At 46.3% G+C, this 19,656-nt stretch overlaps 1 protein-coding gene across 1 annotated transcript in view; it reads left to right on the top strand.

The window, feature by feature from the left end:
- The window catches only part of Tg (thyroglobulin), a 200,558-nt gene that overhangs the window by 100,275 nt on the left and 80,627 nt on the right, over nt 1-19,656 (top strand). Inside the window, exons 38-40 of the mRNA XM_003467344.4 lie at nt 8,128-8,350; nt 9,834-9,927; nt 12,562-12,721. Coding sequence (XP_003467392.1) covers nt 8,128-8,350; nt 9,834-9,927; nt 12,562-12,721 — 477 coding nt within the window. The remainder of the gene's footprint in view (nt 1-8,127; nt 8,351-9,833; nt 9,928-12,561; nt 12,722-19,656) is intronic.

The following is a 19,656-nucleotide window of genomic DNA, read 5'->3' as shown; positions in this document are numbered from 1 at the left end:
ACCAGAGAGGGGTTGGGGGACCATCCTTATAGTAACTGGACAGACAGTGGCTTTATTAAAGGAGCCACTTTGGCCCTTGAGTTTCCTAGTTTAATATTAAATAGGCTATTACACTGCTTTTTAGCTTAGAGAATTCCTTCACTTGCTGTATTTCATTTGGGCATCACATTAATCTTGGAAGGTGGCAGAATTCTAATTTTAATGGCTTTTATTTTTTGTTTATTTTATAGATGTTTTCAGGACATGATGATTGCATTTACTGTGGGAAGTTGGTACATAGCAATATACACCTTAATTCTTCTTTGTTTAATCTTCTGTCTCTCCTCTTCCTCCCTGCTCACCCCCTCCCATTTGCAAAAGCTCTATTTTCATCATTTTCCCCTTCAGTTTTTTCCCTTCACTCACACCCCTCTTCCCATCACTTGTCCTCATCCATTTGAAAAGCATCTCCCCACTTATATTTACTTATTTTCTCCCTCCCTCCTTCCCTCCGTGTCTCCTCCCCTCCTGTACTCCCTTCATATATATATATACGGTTTCCCATATGAGAGAAACCATGTGATATTTAAGCTTGCGTGGAACTTATTTAATTTACTATTATATTCTCCAATTGCATCAATTTACCTTCAAATACCTTAAGTTTATTTTTCTTTATGCCAAAGTAATATTTCATTGTGCATTAAACAGCACATTTTCTTTATCTCTCCATCTCTTCATGGGCATATAGGTCAATATCCAAGGTTTGTCTATTAAAAATTGTGCTGCTATAAAGATAGGTATGCATATACCTCTGTAATCTGATGACTTTAATTATTTCAAAACAATTCCTAGAAGGATCAAATGGATTTTCTAGTTTTAGTTTTCTGAGGAATCTCCAAACAGATTTCCAAAGTGGTTGCACTAGTTTACAACCACTGGAAACATCAGCAATGTGGAAGACTTTCTTTTCCCCAAATTTTGCAGCGATTGTTATTATTTGATTTCATGATACTAGCTGTTCTGTCTGCAGTAGGGTAGTATCTTAATGTTGTTTTAATTTGTATTTGTCCAATAGCCAATGATGTTGAATATTTTTCCTGCATTGTATTGGCCATATCGGTCATTCATACTTCTGAGAGGTGTCTATTCACTTTGTATGCCCCTCTTTTTTAACTGGACCTTTAGTTTTGGAGAGGTATAATTTTTCTGAGTTCTTTATATCCTGGATGTTAGTGCTCTGTATGAGGAATAGCTGGAAAAAATCTTTTCTCATTCTGTAGGTTGTCTCTTTACTTTATGGATTGTTTCTTTTGAGGTGCAAAAGCTGTTTAATTTGATATTATCTTATTTGTGAATTCTTGGTATTATTTATTGTGCCACCGGAATTATATTCAGAAATCTTTGCTTACCCCTTACTTTCCAAGAGTCTTATCTATTTTATTTTCCAGCAGATTGTTTCAGCTTTAACATTTAAATATTTGATCGACTTTTGATTATAGTGTGATACATGATGAGATTAAAGGTGAGATAAATGGGACTCAACCTTCTGCATAGGGCTTTCCAGTTTTCCAAGTGTCATTTATTAACGAAGCTATCTTTCCTTCAATGTTTGACCCCTTTGTCAAAGATCAAATAGGTGAATGTGTCTGCAATTACTGATTATTTGTTTTATTATGATCATTATGTGAACAGAAGGACACCTCTCTTCTGTTCCACTGATCCTCATAGCTGTGTCAGTACCATGGTATTCTAACACATTCTGATTGGCTTGAACCATGTGTGGCATGCACGTGGCTGTTCTATTGGGCAGCTTGTGTGACTGGTGTTACAAATGGACCTCACCATTTTGTCAGCCTTTTTACTAATAAAAATAGTAAAAAGTCATGTGATGAGACATTTGTACACATATCACCAGTGGCTCAAGCCACTCAGCAGTGAGATATACAAGTTGCAGCCCTGCTGTGAACATCCTGATCACAACAGCATTGTAGTATAGCCTCAGATCTAAGATTGTGATGCCATCTGCTAAGCTCTTGTTGCTCAGGACTGCTTTGCTATTCTGAGTCTCTTCTGTTTCCATATGAATTTTAGAATTGTTTTCTATAGATCTTTGAGAATTGCTACTGAGATTTTGATAGGAATTGTGTTAAATCTATATATCAGTTTTAGAAGTGTAAGCATTTTGGCTACATTTATTCTGCCTATTCAAGAACAAGGGATATCTTTCCATTTTCTGATGTCCTCCTTCATTTCATTTTTCAGAGTGACATAATTGTCATTGCAGAGGTCTTTCACTCCCTTGGTTAGGTTAATTCCTTTTCTTGATGCTATTGTGAATGATAATATTTTCCTTATTTCTTACTCAGTGAGTTAATTATTAGTGTATAGGAATGCTATTTATGTATTTACATTGTATCATGCTATGCTACTAAATTTGGTTGTTAATTCTAGACTTCTTTGAGGGAAATATTTTGGGTCTTCTATATAGAAAATCATGTCATCTGCAAATAATGACACTTTAACCTCATACTTTCCTGTGTGTATCCATTTATTTCTTTGCTCTTGCTTGATTCCCTGGCTAGTGTTTTGAGGACAATGTTTAATAGGAGTGGTGCTAGTGGACATCCTGTCTTGTTCCTGATTTTAGAGGGAAAGTTTTTCCTCATTTAATATGATTCTGGCTGTAGGTTGGTCATAAATGGCTTTTATCAGACTGAGGTAAGGTGCTTGTGTACCTAATTTTTTTTCAGGGTTTTTATCATGAATGGAGATTGGATTTTATCAAATGCTTTTTCTGCATCTTTTGAGATGATCATGTGAGTTTTGTCTTTGCTCCTGTGTAAGTGCTGAATGATATTTATTCACTTGTGTATACTGAACCATCCTTGCATTGTTGGGATGAAGTCTAGTTAGTCACATTGTATGAACTCTTTGTTGATTTGTTACATTCCGTTTGTCAATACTTTGTTTAGGATTTTTGTATCTATGTTCATTAGAGAGATTATCTGTAGTTGTCTTGTTTGTTTGGGTCCTTGTCTGCTTTATGGGGATGAGAGGAATGTTAGCTTCCAAGAATGACTTGGAAGTACTCCTTTCAATTTCATTAGTGATTTTGAGGAGTATTAACATGAGATCGTCTCTGAAGTTCTTGTAGAATTTGGCAATGAATCCATTAGGTTCAGGGCCTTTCTTAGTAATTTTTTAAGTCACTGCTTCAGTTTCATTGGCTGTTACTGGATTATTCAGAATTTTTAAGTCTTCTTGTTTTGGTTTTGATAATTCATATGTATCTAGGAATCTCTCCATTCCTTTTGAGTTTTCCAATTTTTGGTGTACAAGTTTGTGAAGTAGTTGCTACTAATTTTCTGGATTTGGGCATTGTCTTATAATTTCACTTTTTTCATTTCTAATTACATTGATTTGTGTCTTTTCTTCCCTATTTTTGGAATGATTGGCTAATGGTTTGTTCATTTGCTTTTACTTTCAAAAAACTAGCTCTTTGATTTATTGATCTTTGTTTTGTTTTTGACTTCACTTTATTGGTTTGTGCTCTGCTCTATGTGTAAAAATACTGTGGTTTCTCCTCCTTGTTTTTGGGTTCATGTTGCATGGAATATTGTTTTTCATCCTTTGATTCATTGGGCTATGAATCTTTTTCTTTGGCTCTGCTAGATTTTTATTGGTGTCTTCTTTAGACTTACTGATTATTTGTTTTATTATGATCATTATCTGTTTAGTTATATATATTCTTTGGATTTAACCACACATCTTACTGATCTTTTTGTTACTTCCTCTGATAACATCTCAGATATTTTTGTTGTGTGTGGCTTTTGATTTTCTTCCCCTTGATGGCCCCTGGATTGGATTTGGGGTAGTTGGGAGGTTTTGGAGGCATTTAATTATCTTTTTTTCTCTTGTTTGTTTATTTGTTTCCTGTGCTGGGGTTTTGTGGTTGATTATAGTGCTTAGCTTTGATGCAAAGTTATCTCGTGAGCATGGCTAATTATTGGCCTTTGCTTCTGTCCCAGGAGCCAACTTTCTCCATTTATTTGAGAGAAGAGGTTGCAGTTTACTTGGCTTGGTATCTGGTTCTTCTGAAATTGGCCAAAGTACTGTTTATGACCTCGAGGGAATCTACATATTGGCATACAGGGAAAACCTGTTGATAGCAACACTTGTGTCACCTTGGCTATCATACTGAAGTCAGCAAGAAACCCATCAAATATAATCTGGATACTGACAAACCCTAGGAACCACTCGTAAACCACCCTTAACCAAAGGAAAGAGATTTGTGATTTTAGTATAGATACTTAGGCAATTCAGATATCGACCTGCAGTAAATCAGACCATTGGTATTCACTCGATGTTAGTAGCAGTTCAGGAGCTCATAAAGACCACTTGACTCAACACCATCACCTTCAGATCCAGCCCTCTCTTCAGGTTTCACCCACCAAACCTGGCCTCCCACCACACAGTACAGGCCCTGTGACCCTCCTGTCTTGAGCTTGACTTTCTTAGGGAACTTCGTGGAATCTTCGCCCAGCCCTTACCCTTTCTGAGTCTGTCTCACCAGGATGTTTCTTACCTGGTAACATTTCAATCCAGAAGTGAAACTCTCCCCAGGGAAGCGATCTCATCCTCTGTCTGGTCAGTCATTTGACTGTCACCTCTTCCATCCTGCACTGAGGAAAGCCAATGTGCAGAGCCAGATAGCAGTTGGTGATTTGACCCTGGCAGCCATAGGGTGGACCAGCAGGCTCCTCCTCCTTCCTGTGTGGCATGGTGTCATGAGGTGGTGGCAGGATCTAACCAGTCAGTGAGGGCACCCTGGGTGGGTACACACAGCCAGAACTCCTGCCTCATTCTATCACCTTTTTCCTATGGATCTGTGCTACACTGAACTGCCACACCCTAAAGAAGGAAAATGTTCCCAACAGAAATGAGTTTTAAAAAACATGTAGGGCTGGAACAGGTACAACACTTACTTAGCATGCCCTGAAAGACACACGCACACACATGCATGCACACACATACAGCTGTTAAGTGTCCAGTATTCTGCTGAGTGTAAGAGTGTAGGGTCTCCTCCCCAGGTCAGCAGAGAGCAGCATACAAACCCATCCCCGAGAAAAGCTGCAGCCCAGGAAGCATGGGAGCCAGTGAGGGTGGGAAAGCCCCTCCCTGCTAGTCCCTCCCTTCTTCCCTGGGAAGAAATGAGCAACTCTGATGGTGTTGGCTATAGCTCTCACTCTGTCTCACGAGCAGTGGTCATGCATTCTCTCCCTCTTTTAAGTTCTGGCAAGGATAAGTTTCTATTACCACTATACAACAGCCTGAATGGTATGAAAAGAGCCAAGAACAATACTCAAAGTAATATAGGTCATGGCAGTGTTCCAATAAAACTTTTCTGACAGGCGCAGCAAGCAGTTGGATTTTGTCCTACTTCTGTCTTGAGATTTGATAGTCCTTTAGTCCTGTTGGGTACCAGGGATATCTTTCTCCTATATCCTTCTCCCGCCTCAGGTCATGAGAATGTTTCTCAGGCCTGGGAAGGTCCTAGGCTCTCAACCTTCCTTCTGTCTGTAAATTTATATTACTCAGTCAAGCTGGCCAGATTTTAATAGTGCATGTCACCAATAATGCCAATCCATGTGGTAATTCTGTGGAGAAATGCCCTGGTGCTCAGGATAGAGTTCTGTAAAATAGATTAGGCTGCTTCTCTATGAATTTGGTGTAACTTAGGCCATGTGACATGGCCTAAATATGTGGGTATTTTGGAAAGAGTGCCATTCCTGCAGAAGAATTCAAAAGGGGTAGCTGGCCCTCTAACATGTCCTTGAGTTGAATGGCACTGTGGACCATGCTGTGGTCCACACAGGCTCTTTCACCTTTGTGTTTTTCTGGCTTCACTCCCAAAGGCTACAGTCATGAAATGTAGCAATGGCCTGCACAGCCAGAGAAAATTTGGGGCCTGTGGTTGATGACTGTAACAGGAAACCATGTGAGAGGAAATGAGGGGGTGGTCAGTCCTGATTTGTGATTGAAACTAAATTAAAAACAGAAACCATTTTTCCTCCCAAAGTCTCCATTTTGGTTTCTAACTCATACTCCAGGGTTTTTGCAGCAGAGAAGTCTTTCTTGGCATTCCTCTCTCTTTCTGTTTTTCCCCCTACTTTTCTTCTTTCAGCCCTTTTCTCTCTACCCCTTCCTTCATTCCTTCCACTCATTTATCCAGCACTTCTCTATTCCTCCCTCCATAAATCCACTAATGCCTTCCTCCTTTTCTCTTTATTTCTCCCTACTTCTCTATAAACCAATCCACCTCTTCCTTCTGCTATTACTTCCTCCCTCTTTTTATAAATTGATCGCTCTCTCCCTCTCTCTGTTTCCCCCCTCTTCCATAAATAGTTCATCCATCCATCCATCCACCCATCAATTCATCCATCCCCCAACCATGCATTCCTCCTTCCATCCACATGGCCAGCTCCTGCCATTTGCCAGGAACTGTGCTTGGAACATTAGCAGTATCTAATTCACTCCTGACATTGTTGTGCTTCAGTGCTTCTACCACTCCTGTTTCACAGGATGGAAGGTTAAAGCTTAGAAATATCACAGAGTTTTCCCCAATATGTAACCTCAACATGTAAAGCCCACCCCCAGACTGTCAGTGGGCTCTGCTTCCCTGGAATGGCCCTCAGTGCATGCCCATCATGAATGGATCTTACACCAGCTTTCCCAGCCTCAGATCTCACTGAGATTTGGGACTGTAAAATTCTTGGGGGTGAGGTGATGTCTGTCTATTGCAGGATATTAAGGTCTCCTACTAGACGCCAATAATAGTTCCTCCCCAGGTTGTGACAAACCAAAAATCTCTCCGGATATGGCCATATCCCTATGAGAGCCAAATCCCTTCCAGCTGACCACCATTGCTTACCACATGCTGTTGAAGATTGGATGGACTCTACCTGTCATGTGTCTGCCTCCATTCCCCTCCCTTCTGCTCACTTGTGCTATAATGCACATATCTTTACATAAGGAACTGTGGAGAACAGCAGGGCTTTGTCTCCCAGTCAGGAATGGAGCTGAGCAGACAGAATATTAAGACTCCTCTCATGATACTGGTGTCTCCTCACTAGTGTGTATTACTTCCTTTGTGGAAGGCCCCGAGTCCCATAGGGAACTAGTCATCGGCCGGTGACACTGAGCTTGGGCTCAGCAGAAGTGTATCAGCTGAGTGGAAGAAAACGGAGTAGAAGAACTAGGATGAGGGATGGGGATGGGGTGGACGAATGTGTCTGGTGTGATCACCACACCAGGGTTGGGATGCACAGACCGCTGAGCAGGGCTGGCCAGGGGCTCTGTCAGGACTTTATGGACTGGAAATTTGGATGTGAACACACAGCCAGGTGGCCTGCGTGTGTGGGCCATGGCAGCAGAGTGCAGGAAAGGGTTGCTCGTGCCTAGCTCCTAGCTGTGTACACAGGGCTTGGTCTGGGCGGGGCTCCAAAGTTGAGCTTTGAGTCTTACATCATCGTGTGGTCCTGTTGGTCTTCCCACCCTTCCCCTAACCCTGTCACCAGGAAAATGTGAATATGGCCTACACTGCTTAGGCTGCAATGGTGAAATTCAAATGTTCTAAGTAAGTTTTTTTTTTTTTTTGTAAATTTGCTTTAAACTTACTGATTGACAAAAGTTTGATCTGAAATGACAGAAGAAATTGTATTCCTGACTCATCCTTCTTAGTATGAACCATCCGTATACTTCCTCACAGAATTCACTCTGACAGCAGGGCTCTTCTCCACCCCTCTTGGAGGAATGAGCAGAGTTCACTGTGTGTGTGCCACAGAGCTCCTTTCACATGCTAGGATGTGGGGTGAAGGTAAGGCTTGCTCAGCACCTTCCTCACAGTGGCACTGAAAATTCAGGAGGCAGTGCACGTTAGAGAGGGTCAGAGTCATGCTCTGCACACATCTGGTGCCAAATAAAGATCAGCAACTTCTGTCTACTGTTGTTAACTGGTCCTGAGTCCTTGGGTCTGAATGGACTACTGATGTTTTCAAGGTAGGAGAAGCATGAGTCTTTTGTCTGAAGCTACACAGGAGACCTGGAACCTGAGTACTCACAGCTACCTCCCGCTGGCCCCTTCCCCAGGCACCACTTTGCTCCGCTCGGAGGGAGGATCTGTGCCTTCTGTGCTCATAGCTCCTCATGGCTGGCTACAGGGCAGATCCCAGGCTGTTCAGGTGGGCACTGCATGGAAACAAGTGGACCAGTTCCTTGGAGTTCCCTATGCCTCTCCACCACTAGCAGAGAGACGCTTCCGGCCCCCAGAGCCCTTGAACTGGACAGGATCTTGGGATGCCACTAAACCAAGGTAGGGCATGCAAGGTGTGCATCTTGAGTGACTTCTGGATTGAGCAACGGATGGGGGTGTTGCTGTCACAGCTGTACCCCTCGGTACCAGTGGTCTGTGCAATGTCACTCATGTCAGCTCTCTGTGGTGATGGATAGACCTGTGTGCCTGTGGAGATTCACAGGTCCAGGCCAGTGGAGGCTCTGCCTTCTCCAGTGTGTATCTTTTAAGGTCTCTTTGGACATTGGACACTGATCCAGGGCAGTACAGCTAGGGAAGCATCTGCAGGGATGTTCCTATGGACCAGGCTGGAGGTGAGGTACATATCCCTTGCATAGTCTGCAGTGGCTAAACTCAGCCTCCTGGTGATGTCTGATGGTGCTGGAAAGAAAATGCAGCACTGTAAGAAAAGTAAATGAGCCAATGAAAACAATTTAAGCACACCAGTTTTCCCCCAATTGGCAGAATATTACAAGTTTTCTTTTACTTTAAACAATCATATCCTATCCTTTCCTCCATTAACATTTTTCATTTTAAATAGATAACATACTGGAGAATGATTGTTTGATGGTTTCTAATTCAAGCTCATTCAGGTCTTAGAAACACTGCCTGTGGCTCTCTTGCCTACTCATGACTGGCCTCCCGTGGCATCCCTGTCCTGTAGCTCTGTCCCTAGGCAGCTTTACCCTCCCTGTCGACTACTGCAGCCAGCTGGAGTGGTGAGCAGGTTCCTAGGCCCATGGTCAGGCAAAGACTGAGCTAGGCAGCTCTTGAAGTACTCTCATGAAAAGGGGTAGAGGCCTACACAGTGACTGTGACAGTAGTGACACAGAGAGGCCTGGACCGAAGTCTGCTCCAGCATTAGAAAACAAAAGCAAATACGAATTAGAACAGCTCACCATGCTGGCTGTACTTGGCGAATAGATGAGGTGATGGGTCCTGTGGGTCTTGAGCAGTGAGTGACTGCAGATCTTGGGTCATTGTAGCCCAGGGATGGTACAATGTGGGTGATAACTGAGAAGCCTTTGGGGCAGGTCATTCTGATGCCACAGTTAGGCAGGAACCCAGATGTGGTCTCCACTCTGATACCATGGATACAAATCTGTCCATGAATTCTCATTCTGTCCCCCAGATCTCTGTTCTGCATAGAAGGCAGGTCAGATCCTGCTTCCAGTAGAGTTTGTAAATGTGCTAACAGTGGCTCGACTGGTGATATCCACTGTCCCCTCTCTATCTCAGTGTAGGGATCAGCACACTTGCGTCAGGGCCAGCACATACTCCCTGGGAGATGCTTCTCCATAGGTTGGTGGCCAGAGCCAGGTACAGCTGCTCCATGCCCTCTGTTCATTGGCCTCTCTCATATTCTGAGGGAGTTCCCAGAGGGCAGGGGAAAAGCCAAGCATTGGAGTAGAGCCGTGGGCTTTGCCGGAGGTAGACAGGGATGGAAATGGTTTGAGCCTCCTTGGTTATTTTTCCTGCAGCTCATCTAGTCTGTCCTTTGCAGGGCCAGCTGCTGGCTGCCAGGCGTCCACACACCCACGCCCCCTGGAGTCAGTGAAGATTGCTTGTATCTCAATGTGTTTGTCCCAGGGAACCTGGTGAGTCCTGTAGCACCTGCTATGCTTGCCTGGAATGTGCTCCTATTAGGAATGCCCTGTCCCCAAGACTGCCACATCTGGCTGCTCACCTTTGCTGGGCTCTGCTTGGCATGTGTAACTTAAGTGCTGCTCTCAACATCTCTGTGCTTCCTGGAGGCCTAGTAGCTGAAAGGAAGCAGGATACTCAGGAGCTTTCAGGTGGACAAGAACTGAAGTGTAAGGAGGGTACCAAGGATGTTGAACTTTGGCCTTGGACTTACTTTGCTCTGTTTTGAAGCTTTTGTCTGCTTAGGAAGCTACTACCAACCTGCTCTGGAAGGCTGAGTTCCCTGTCTGAGGGGAAGGGTCAACGCTCCTGGGCGAAGAAGGGGTGGGTGAGCTACAGGGGACATGACTTTCTGGGGATGCCAACCTGGAGTCGGGTGACAATGCTGCTATTTCCCAGTCCTCTCATTTCCTATCAATGAAAGTAAACTGTATTCAGAGGCTGGGCTACAACTGTTAATGAGCTTCTTAATAGGCCACCGAAAATGCACAAGCTCTCACTGGCTGCATTAATAGAAATATGGAGCCTTGATTGAGTGAGAGGCTCGGCACTATTCTGCCCAGTGTTGGTCTCACCACAAACCTATAATGCTGAATGAAGTTCTGGGGCCAAACCAGCCCTGCTACCTGCTGCTCCCTCCTTGCCCTGGAGGAAGTAACTCAAGTTTGTGTATCCCAGCTACTTTGTCTGAAAGTAGAAACAGGAATAGTATCTGGCCATCAGCCTTCTTATCAGCTCTAGGAGAGGAGATGGCAGATATTTGGGTGGTAAATTGATAAAGTATAGACAGATCAATTTTCCTCTAATGTAAAGGTACAGACACGAAGGCTGAGAGGCTAAGTGACTGAAGGGCTCCCTGCTGGCACAGTGGAAGTTTGTCTCCTGGGTCTTGACTCCAAACCGGATGTTCCTTCCTTTAAGGAAGCTCCCAGGCTATGAGACCTTTACCTTTCTCTTGAGGTGCTCACAGGGCCCAGTTGGCCTTGGGGAGAAGCACTGCCACAGCAGGTAGTGACAGGCCCTTTGGGGAACCCAGTGTCCTTACACTTGCCATAGGGGTGGAGGCTGAGCCTGGCCCCTCCGTGCCTTGTCCCTGTGTTGTCAACAGTGGCAGAGGATGGCTCAACATCCTTCTCTCACACTGGCCCAATGCTACCCAGTAAAATCACTCATACTTTAGGAGGCGTAGAACATGTTTCTGACCTGTCTGAAGACCCCACCCAATGAAACCTAAGCTCCCAAACTGGTCTCCCTGTGACCTAAATAGTCTTGTCTTTGAAAAATCCATAGTTCTGCACCATGGGGACGTTTGAACTGCAGCATCACCGAGGGATGTGCTAGGGAGAAGGCGAGGAGGAGCGGTCACTTGGGTCCCAAGTTGACCTTTCCTTTTTGGGTGTCTTAACTGCTTACCTTATCACTCTGAGTCTGGGTCCCCATCTGTATATCGAGGGTGCTTCAGCCCTTGTGCTGCCTCATGGGTGGAAGAGCTGAGAGATGTTCAGATGTGGGAGGTTAGCATAGAGAAAGGGCCAAGCCAAGGTCGGCTATGGCAAAAAGTCTGGATAGAAACCTGTATGTGCCATTGCACCAAAAGTGGAGAAGTCGCTGCTCATGGAGGCAGGATCCTGCACAGGACACCAGGCATCAGTGCTGCACGAATACACCCCATCGAGGTGCCTCCGATGCCACTTAACATACCAGTACAAAAGGGTCAGCGTAGATTCAAAGCCCAGTGCCCTGCTTCCTAGATGTGTGATCGCTGATCAGCTATGTGGCAGCCCTGAGCTTCTGCATTCCCATTTGTGAAAGGAGATGGTAATAATAATGCACCATCTGCACCAAGCTGTGTGAAGACCAAATAAGTAACACATGTACACGGAACGCTGCCAGCCCTTGGAGCCACTTCAGCCAGCTAGGAGCTACTGAGATGGGGACTTGGCACAGAGTGACTAACTGTCACGTGTCACTGAGGACTCAGAGCAACCCTTTTCAATAAAAGAAGCCCAGGCCTGGGTGTGGTGTGGTGCCATATGCACAGCAGTGAGTACATAGCACCCTGCTTTCTGTGAACCTCAGTTTCCTTATCGGTGCACTCGGGCTCGGTGATGTGTAAGTTCTGAAGACCAGGTGCCTCAACCCACAAGGTTTGTTGCTTATACACAGGAGACTGGAAGTCCAAGGTCAAGGTGCCATAGGTGCCTGTCCCTCAGGCCTGTCTGCTTGGCTTGCAGGGGGTTAGTCATCTTCTGGTGTATTCTTATGTCCCCTCTGTGCATGTCTGGATCCAAACTCCCTCTTCTTACAAGGACACCAGCCAGGTGGAATTGGGTCCCATATGCAGGAGCACATTTATGTGATTCACCTCTTTAAGTCTGTCTCCAAATACAGTCACACACTGAGCTGCCAGAAGTTGGCACTTCAATGCATGAAAGGAGCAGGGACAAAACTCAGGCACCATACAGGGCTAAATGCCTCCAGGCAAGGTGAACAGCAGAACCGTGGTGTAGATGCAGGGTGGGGCCTCCCAAAGCCCCTGCAGTGAAATCAGGCCAGCATCAAGCACCCCTCCTATACCCTCCCCTCAGGCCTCCCGCGCACCTGTGCTGGTGTTCTTCCACAACGCTGCGGAGGAGGATGTCAGCAAAGGACAGCTGGCGATCGACGGCTCCTTTCTGGCCGCTATTGGCAACCTCATTGTGGTCACTGCCAACTACCGGACAGGAGTCTTCGGCTTCCTGCGCTCTGGTGAGTTGCTGGAGCCCCTAGAAATGTTGCTGGTTTTCCGTTATTTTCTTACGAAGAGGAAAAGTTTTTCTGGCTCATGATTATAGTGGTTCTGGTCCAGGACTGGCTGGGCCTGTGGCGAGGCAGCAAATCACAGAAGCAGCAAGGAGCAGAGCATAGCACTTACCTCATGCCCAGGGAGTGAGAGACAGAAGCAGGGGCCGCGTTGTGCTTCCAGGCTTCACCTCCAATGACCCAGGGGCACTGGGATGCCCCTACCTCTCAGTGCTGCCACCTGGGCCAGGGCCTTTGGGAGACCTTCAGCAACAACAATAGCAGTGGGGCTGCCGACCTCGACCTCCCCGCTGAAGCTCCCTGCTTCTTCTCAGAGCCTCAGGGCCTTGCCGCTGTGGCACCTCCTGTAACTTGCTCAATGCGCAGTAGAAATTCTGCTGTGTACAACCCCTCCAGGGCTGCCAGGCCCCATAGATCAGAGGAGTAGTGGCACCTCATGGGAATTTACTGTGTCCAAGCACATACAGTGGTGTGTGTGTGTGTGTGTTTAGAAAAGAAAATAAAGGCCCAAGGAAGGACACAAGGTTACAGTGTCAAAAGTACCAAAGCCAGATTTCACCCAGACCTGCCTTTCCTTGGCTATGGCTGAGGAATGAGCTCTGGCTCCTCTGCATAGTGAAGCACAGGGACTTGGGGCTAGAGGTGTGTACCAAGTGAACCCTACCTCCCATAAACTTGGTCCCCTAAGCCTGTTCATTGCTCTGGCTGTCATCTCCATACTCTTACACAAATTTCTTTCACCTGTGCCACTACTGGAAAGGGGGGCGGATGGATATATAACTTGGACTCAAAAGAGTCAAGGGCTGCTCTGTATGTCACTGGCCCTGTGGCCTTATACCAAACCCTTTCCTCCTCCCAGCATGTGTTTTCTCCTCTGTAAAATGGAAGTCATTTTACCTGACTCCAGATTTATTGGGAGTCTCACGTGAGTGGAGATAGTGGAAATGTTTCCAAGTCCTTCAGGATAGAGGCTGAGATTCCGCTGCATTTTCCAAGGTTTCGTTTTGGCTTGGGATGTCTTAGTGAGCTCAGCACAGACAGGCAAATGGGAAGTAGAAAGACCCGAGAGCTGGACTAGACTAGAGGCCTTGGTTGTAGGTAGACAGCCAGCATGAGCAGAAACTCCAGGGTTCCAAGGAGTGAGGTCCGAGTAGATCAGTGTCACAAAACTTGGAGAGCCACAAAGAGAATTCTAGGTTGGACAGTAAACAAGAAGGGCCTTAGCCTAGGAAATGGGCAGCAGATTAAGGCAGAGCACAGTCCAATGCCAGTGTGGGACACATGGATGAAAAGCAGACCTTGGATTTTCCTGGGGGAGCAGACAGCTGGGAGCTGGTGGCCATGAGTGGCTTCTTTTGTCTTGGCTCTTTATTTTCTGTCTAATGCTGTGTAATAGTGAGAAACAAGCATGGTCATTGAGGCTTTCTGTAAAATTTGGGTGAGTGTAAGAATTCTTCATATGAGAAGTTATTGTCTTCTTTACAGAGGACCCCTCCCCAGGCTGGGCTTTCTGTCCTCACTGCACATGCAAATCTGGCAAGGCTGTGCTGGCCTAACCGCCCCTCTCCCTGGTGGTGCAGGAGACATCAGGAGCCCTGAAAGTTGAAGCTGGTCCCAGGGAATTTTTCCCTAGACATAGCTAACTTTGGCTTAGAGCGTTTCCAGACAGACAAGAGTGAGTTTCCATATGTCATCAGCCCCTGAGGAAGAGGGGATCATGACTTCAGGACTGCAGTCTTGGTGAGCATCCCCCGCTCCTAGACTGGGAGACTTGTTTTGGCTGCCAGCAGGGCAGCCTGTGGCAGCAAAGGAAGCCTCCAGGGCTCCCAAGCCCTCTCATTCCTGACTTGTACTAACACTGCCTATTCATTTTGCTCTAAAGAAAAGCTGTCAGGAAGAGAGAGGGCAAGTCATGGCCCCGGCACCTCTCTTCCCCAGGTGTTTTGCTGGGATTGCCTTGCTCAGTTCTCATAGCAGCACTGTGAGGCAGAACCACGCACCAGGTCGCAGAGGAAACAATGAGGCTGAGAGAAAGGTGAAGGGGCTTTGCTGGCTCAAAGGTGCTGGGGGGCTTTGCTCTCTGCCAGTCTCCACCAGCAACAGGAAACATGCATCCTTCTTGCATTGCGGTGTCTCCTTGGTGTCCAAAAGCGCCCTCTGGATTCTGTTGTCTTTGGATCTGTCTTTTTCATTCATTTAGCCACAGTGCCCTGGCTTTGCTTGGTCCCTGGGCCTCCTAGCACATTCCATGTCCTGAGCCTTTGGGTGTCTCACAGCCTGCACCCTGCCCTCCAGCATGGAGAGGGAACACAGACATCAGTGTTCCTCGGGCCAGCTGGAAAACTGAGGCACAGAGACATTGGCAGTGTGGAGCTCCAGAGAGGAGACACACGGAGGCCTCTGTCACAGGCAGGTCTGTGACAAACTCCGGGTATGGACAGGAAGTGGCTGCCGTGCTGCAGGACAGCCCTCCCATGGAAGGAGAAAGGAGTGGCCTCAGGCTCTCTTTATCTCCCCAATAAAACTGCAATGTAAGCAAAACCTGCTTCCCATTGAAAAACATCACAAGTTTTATCATTTAGAGCAATTTTAAGTGTTCAAAGAAACTGAGCACGAATGTTCTCATGTCCTTTTCTTTCTCTGCTTCAGATTTCTTCTTTTTAATGGTGCACGACTGATAAGTGATGAACCCTTAGTGATATGTGATTATTCACTAAAGTGCCTGGTTTCTGTCCAGGCTCACTTAATGTTGTCCCTCCTCTAGGTTTCACCAAATGTGTGAGGCTGTGAGCCTACTCTGACAGTCCCCTAAGAATAGCTTTAGTATCCTATAGCTTCCCTGTGCTCTAGCCATTCATTTCCCCCTTTTCCACTGTAAGTAATTGAACCCACAGGTTAGAACAGGAGTCTGGGAAGCTGCTGGGCCACTGTCGGTGTGGGTGTCCACTGGTCTGACGGAGTTCAGGCTGTGCCTCTGAGAGGGGCAGGGCTCTGCTCACTCTTGCCCTTCCCTCTGTGATGCTTGGTGGCCTGCTGTCAATGAGTACAAGATACGAGGACTCGTGGAGTGGTTCCCCTGAGACAGCTGCTCTGAAAGGCCAGCCCAGGGAGTTGCCTGGTACTTGTGTTAGCTCTCGGTCTCTGTCCCTAGATAGATGGGGACTCTTCCCAGCAGGGCTGGGCTTTTGTCATTTTCAGCCAAGCATCTGGCTGTAGCCAACACAAAGCCACTGCTCCATCTCAGCAGCAGCTCCTGGCATTCCCTGAGTCGGGCAGGCAGTGGCGCCTGTCATCAGCGCACACAGCATCTGTGGCCGTGGCCCAGAGCAAAGATGGTCCCCTGGGAGCCCCACATACAAAAAGAGGCACATTTGAGGAGATGCAGAGGAAAGGGGGGAAGCAAAGGACCTGCCAGGGCGGAGGCCAATAGACTAACATGTACTCTCCATGGAAGTCAGATGAGCCACGCCCCGTGTAAAAAGGGGGCTTGGTTGCTATGGAGATGAGAAGCCAGAAAGAAAGTGAGGGGCTGGAGGAGGCTATTTCCTCTGCCCAGGCCCTGCAGATGAGGCAGTAGTCACTGGGCCACAAGCAACAGTGAGGGGATTGAGAGCAGTGAGTGGGTGCTGGGGCAGAGGAGGAGAGGGGATAACAAGTCTGCTAGCCTTCCTCGGGCTGTGGGAGCAGAGGAAGTGTGGTTTGGCCAGACAGAAGGCCAGCCAGGCCGCCCTCAGTCACCGCACATTGCTATGACCTCACTGTCCCTGGGCACACAGGGCCTCCTGAGGGGTCTGCTGTCTTCCTTTCTAAACTGAAAAGCAGGCAGAGTCTGGACTGGAAGGCACCTGTCACAGGAGCTCTTTCAGACAAGACAGGCTTGGCTAAAGGTGTTGGGGAGTAATACTGTGGCCTGAACTCTTTTCCTTTACTCCTCCTGGATGCCTCCTGTCAGGCACAATTCTGTTGCCTTTATAAATATTCACTCATTTAATCACCAGAACAACCAATGGAGGCAGTTACTACTATGACATTTATAAATGGAGAGAATTGGTGCTCAGATGCAGATGAGCTTGCCCAGGGCCCCAGGCTAATGAGCAGCGGAGTCAGAACTGTCACTAGCCCCGTGCCCCACCACCTTTTTAATGCCCACTTATTGGCAAGACTGGTCCTGCTAAGGGGTGTTTGTCCATTGCTAAAAATGTGCCAGGCAGACAGTGAGGGAACAAGGGTCTGCATGCTGGGTGGTTCCTCCCAGACCAGCAGGAAGATGGAGGTGCAGGGCAAACAGGGCAGATGGACCAGGAGCAGTGATAACACAGATAATGCAATGTCCATAAAACCCTGTTTGCATCTGTTTCCCTAATGGCAGGAATGCTCAACCAGCCCAGTCAGTCCTCTCTGGTCCTTCCTGGGCTTTAGCAGGCTTTAGTGTGTGTGTGTGTGTGTGTGTGTGTGTGTGTGTGTGTGTGTGTATGTGTGTGTGTGTATGTGTGTGTGTATGTGTGAGAAAGAGAGAGAGATAGAGAGAGAGAGAGAGAGAGAGAGAGAGAGAGAGAGAGAGAGAGAGAGAGAGAGAGAGAGAGAGAGAGAGAGAGAGAGAGAGAAAGAGAGAGAGAGAGAGAGAGAGAGAGATCGAGAGAGAGACTGAGTGAGCCAAGCTTGGAGCAGGGCCCTGAAAAGAAGACAAGGAGATCTAGGCTCAGCTACCCACAGACCTCGGGAAGCAGTGTGGCTGAGCTGAGTGATCCTGGGCTGTACTGTACTGGGAGCCAGACTCCTGGGAGGGTTGCGTGCATGTCCTGGAAGGGTTGAAGAGCCAGAGAAATCCACACTTGACGTAGCAGCAATGAGGCTGTCACCAAAGTTGTGCGAGCAGAGACCTCTAGTTCCATCAGTAGGGAACTTATTTCTTTAAACATCATACATTTTAAAAGAAATATTTGTCTAATTTGATTGAAAGTACGGACAGTTTTGGTTGTGATTTAGGATTTGGGTTCCAGCTTGATCTCACATTCATTCCTCACATCTAAACAAAGTCACTCACAAGGTTCTGTGTCCTCCCCAGTAAAGGAAAGCATGGAGCAGAAGATTTACATCAGTACTATTCCTTACTTAACCTCCTGTATGCGTCTAGGCTGGTGCCTGGGGCTGCGAGCCTGTCTCTCTGGCTCTCAGCAGTGCCTGGCCACAGGGCAAGCCCCTTCCATCCTTGTTGGACAAGCGTCCTCTTGGATAACCCCACTCTGACCTCCCAGAAGGTTGTGGATCTCAGAATGTCATCAGCAATCTCTTATAACATAGTGGGAAGTTGATATACAGGAAATGGGTGTCAGGGACAGTCTCCACTTGCCTTTGTTACTGGCAGTGTGGGCCACAAATTTCCCTTTCCAGACTTGTAACTGCTGGTCTTACTCAGCTGGCACCCTGATCTCCTGAGTTGTCTGACACGTTGGTGGAAGAAACATTTTTGTCCTGACAAATGGAACACAGAGACAATCCAGAAAAACTTGTGGTGAGGATCGTGTCAGACAGTGGCTTCACCAGGCTCAGATCATAAAAAGCATTTGAAGAAATTCTGAAAGTCTCTCCAGCTGGAAGAGCAATTGGTACGGTTAGGAACTCTGAGCTAGTGTTTTCTTCAGCTTCTTGAATACAGAAGTTGTGCAATTGCCATGCAAGATTTTTCTGTCTTCCCATACTATTTGGAAACAGAGTTTCACTAGTAGTTTCTTGCTCAGTGCTGAAGCCTATTTGTAATAGCTGTGGCAGTTTGTGGAGCTCTCTGCAGGGCCTGGACCTCAGGGAGTGCTCTGGGATGCTGCCCTACAGGTGAGTCATCACATGTAGCGGTGATGGAGCCATGGGGTCTGCAGACATCTCTGAGGGCAGCGTCAAAGAAGGTGTGAGCCTCAGATGAGGCCATAGTGGGACCTGGGTTTCCAACCTTTGCTAGCGTAGAGCAAGTTTATGGCGCATATCTACAGGGAAGATGCACTGAATTCACAGAATATTCGGGAAGGTGGTGGGAAGGAATGTTCCAAAAAGCCAAGGAGAAGTGCATGTGTTCACTATATTTGTATCACTTCTTTCTCTTTTTGGATGACGTCCATTAGTCGTACACCCGCATGCACCAGGACCACGTACTGTCCCCATGCTTCTACTCCAAGCCTACTTCAATCCTTACTACGTAGATCCAATAAAAATAACTAACATCCGTTAGGTGATTGCATCAAGCAGCCCTGTGTTAAAGTCGTTTTAACTAATTGGCCTCTCTACAAACCCCCCACAAGCTAAGTGTTGCTTTCACTTCCACTTTAAAGATAAGTACACTAAATATTAGTCCTCGGCCTGAGGAATAGCTGGCAAATTTTTTTTCCCATTTTGTAGGTTGTCTCTTCACTCTGTTGATTGTTTCCTTTAATGTGCTGCTTTTAAATTTGATACAATCTATTTGTTGATTCTTGGTGTTATTTCTCATGTCACTAGAGTTCTCTGCTCAGAAAGTCTTTGCCTGCTCCCATGTCTTCAAGAGTTTTATCTATTTTATCATTCAGCAGATGGTTTCTTTTTTAACATTTAGATCTTTGATCCATTTTTACTTTATTTAGGTTAGAGATACATGAGTCTAGGCATCCAGAATATAAAGAACAAAAAAAAATTAGAACTCCCCAACATAAAAGAACCAATCAAAAACAGGCAACTGAAAAGAATAGACACGTCTCAGAAGAAAAACAATGTCAATAAGTACACACACACAAGTTAAATATTGCTGGCCATAAGAGAAATGCAGAAAAAAATACATTGAGCTACTATCTTAACCCACAAAGAATCAGTGTCTTCAAAAAAGTCTAAAACTAACAAATGCTGGTGAGGATGTGGGA

The sequence above is a fragment of the Cavia porcellus genome, unplaced genomic scaffold (assembly GCF_034190915.1).
Source record: "Cavia porcellus strain 051 isolate PalLab524CR breed Dunkin Hartley unplaced genomic scaffold, mCavPor4.1 scaffold_19, whole genome shotgun sequence".
Lineage (NCBI taxonomy): Eukaryota > Metazoa > Chordata > Mammalia > Rodentia > Caviidae > Cavia > Cavia porcellus.
This window is presented reverse-complemented; position numbering and strand designations above follow the sequence as displayed.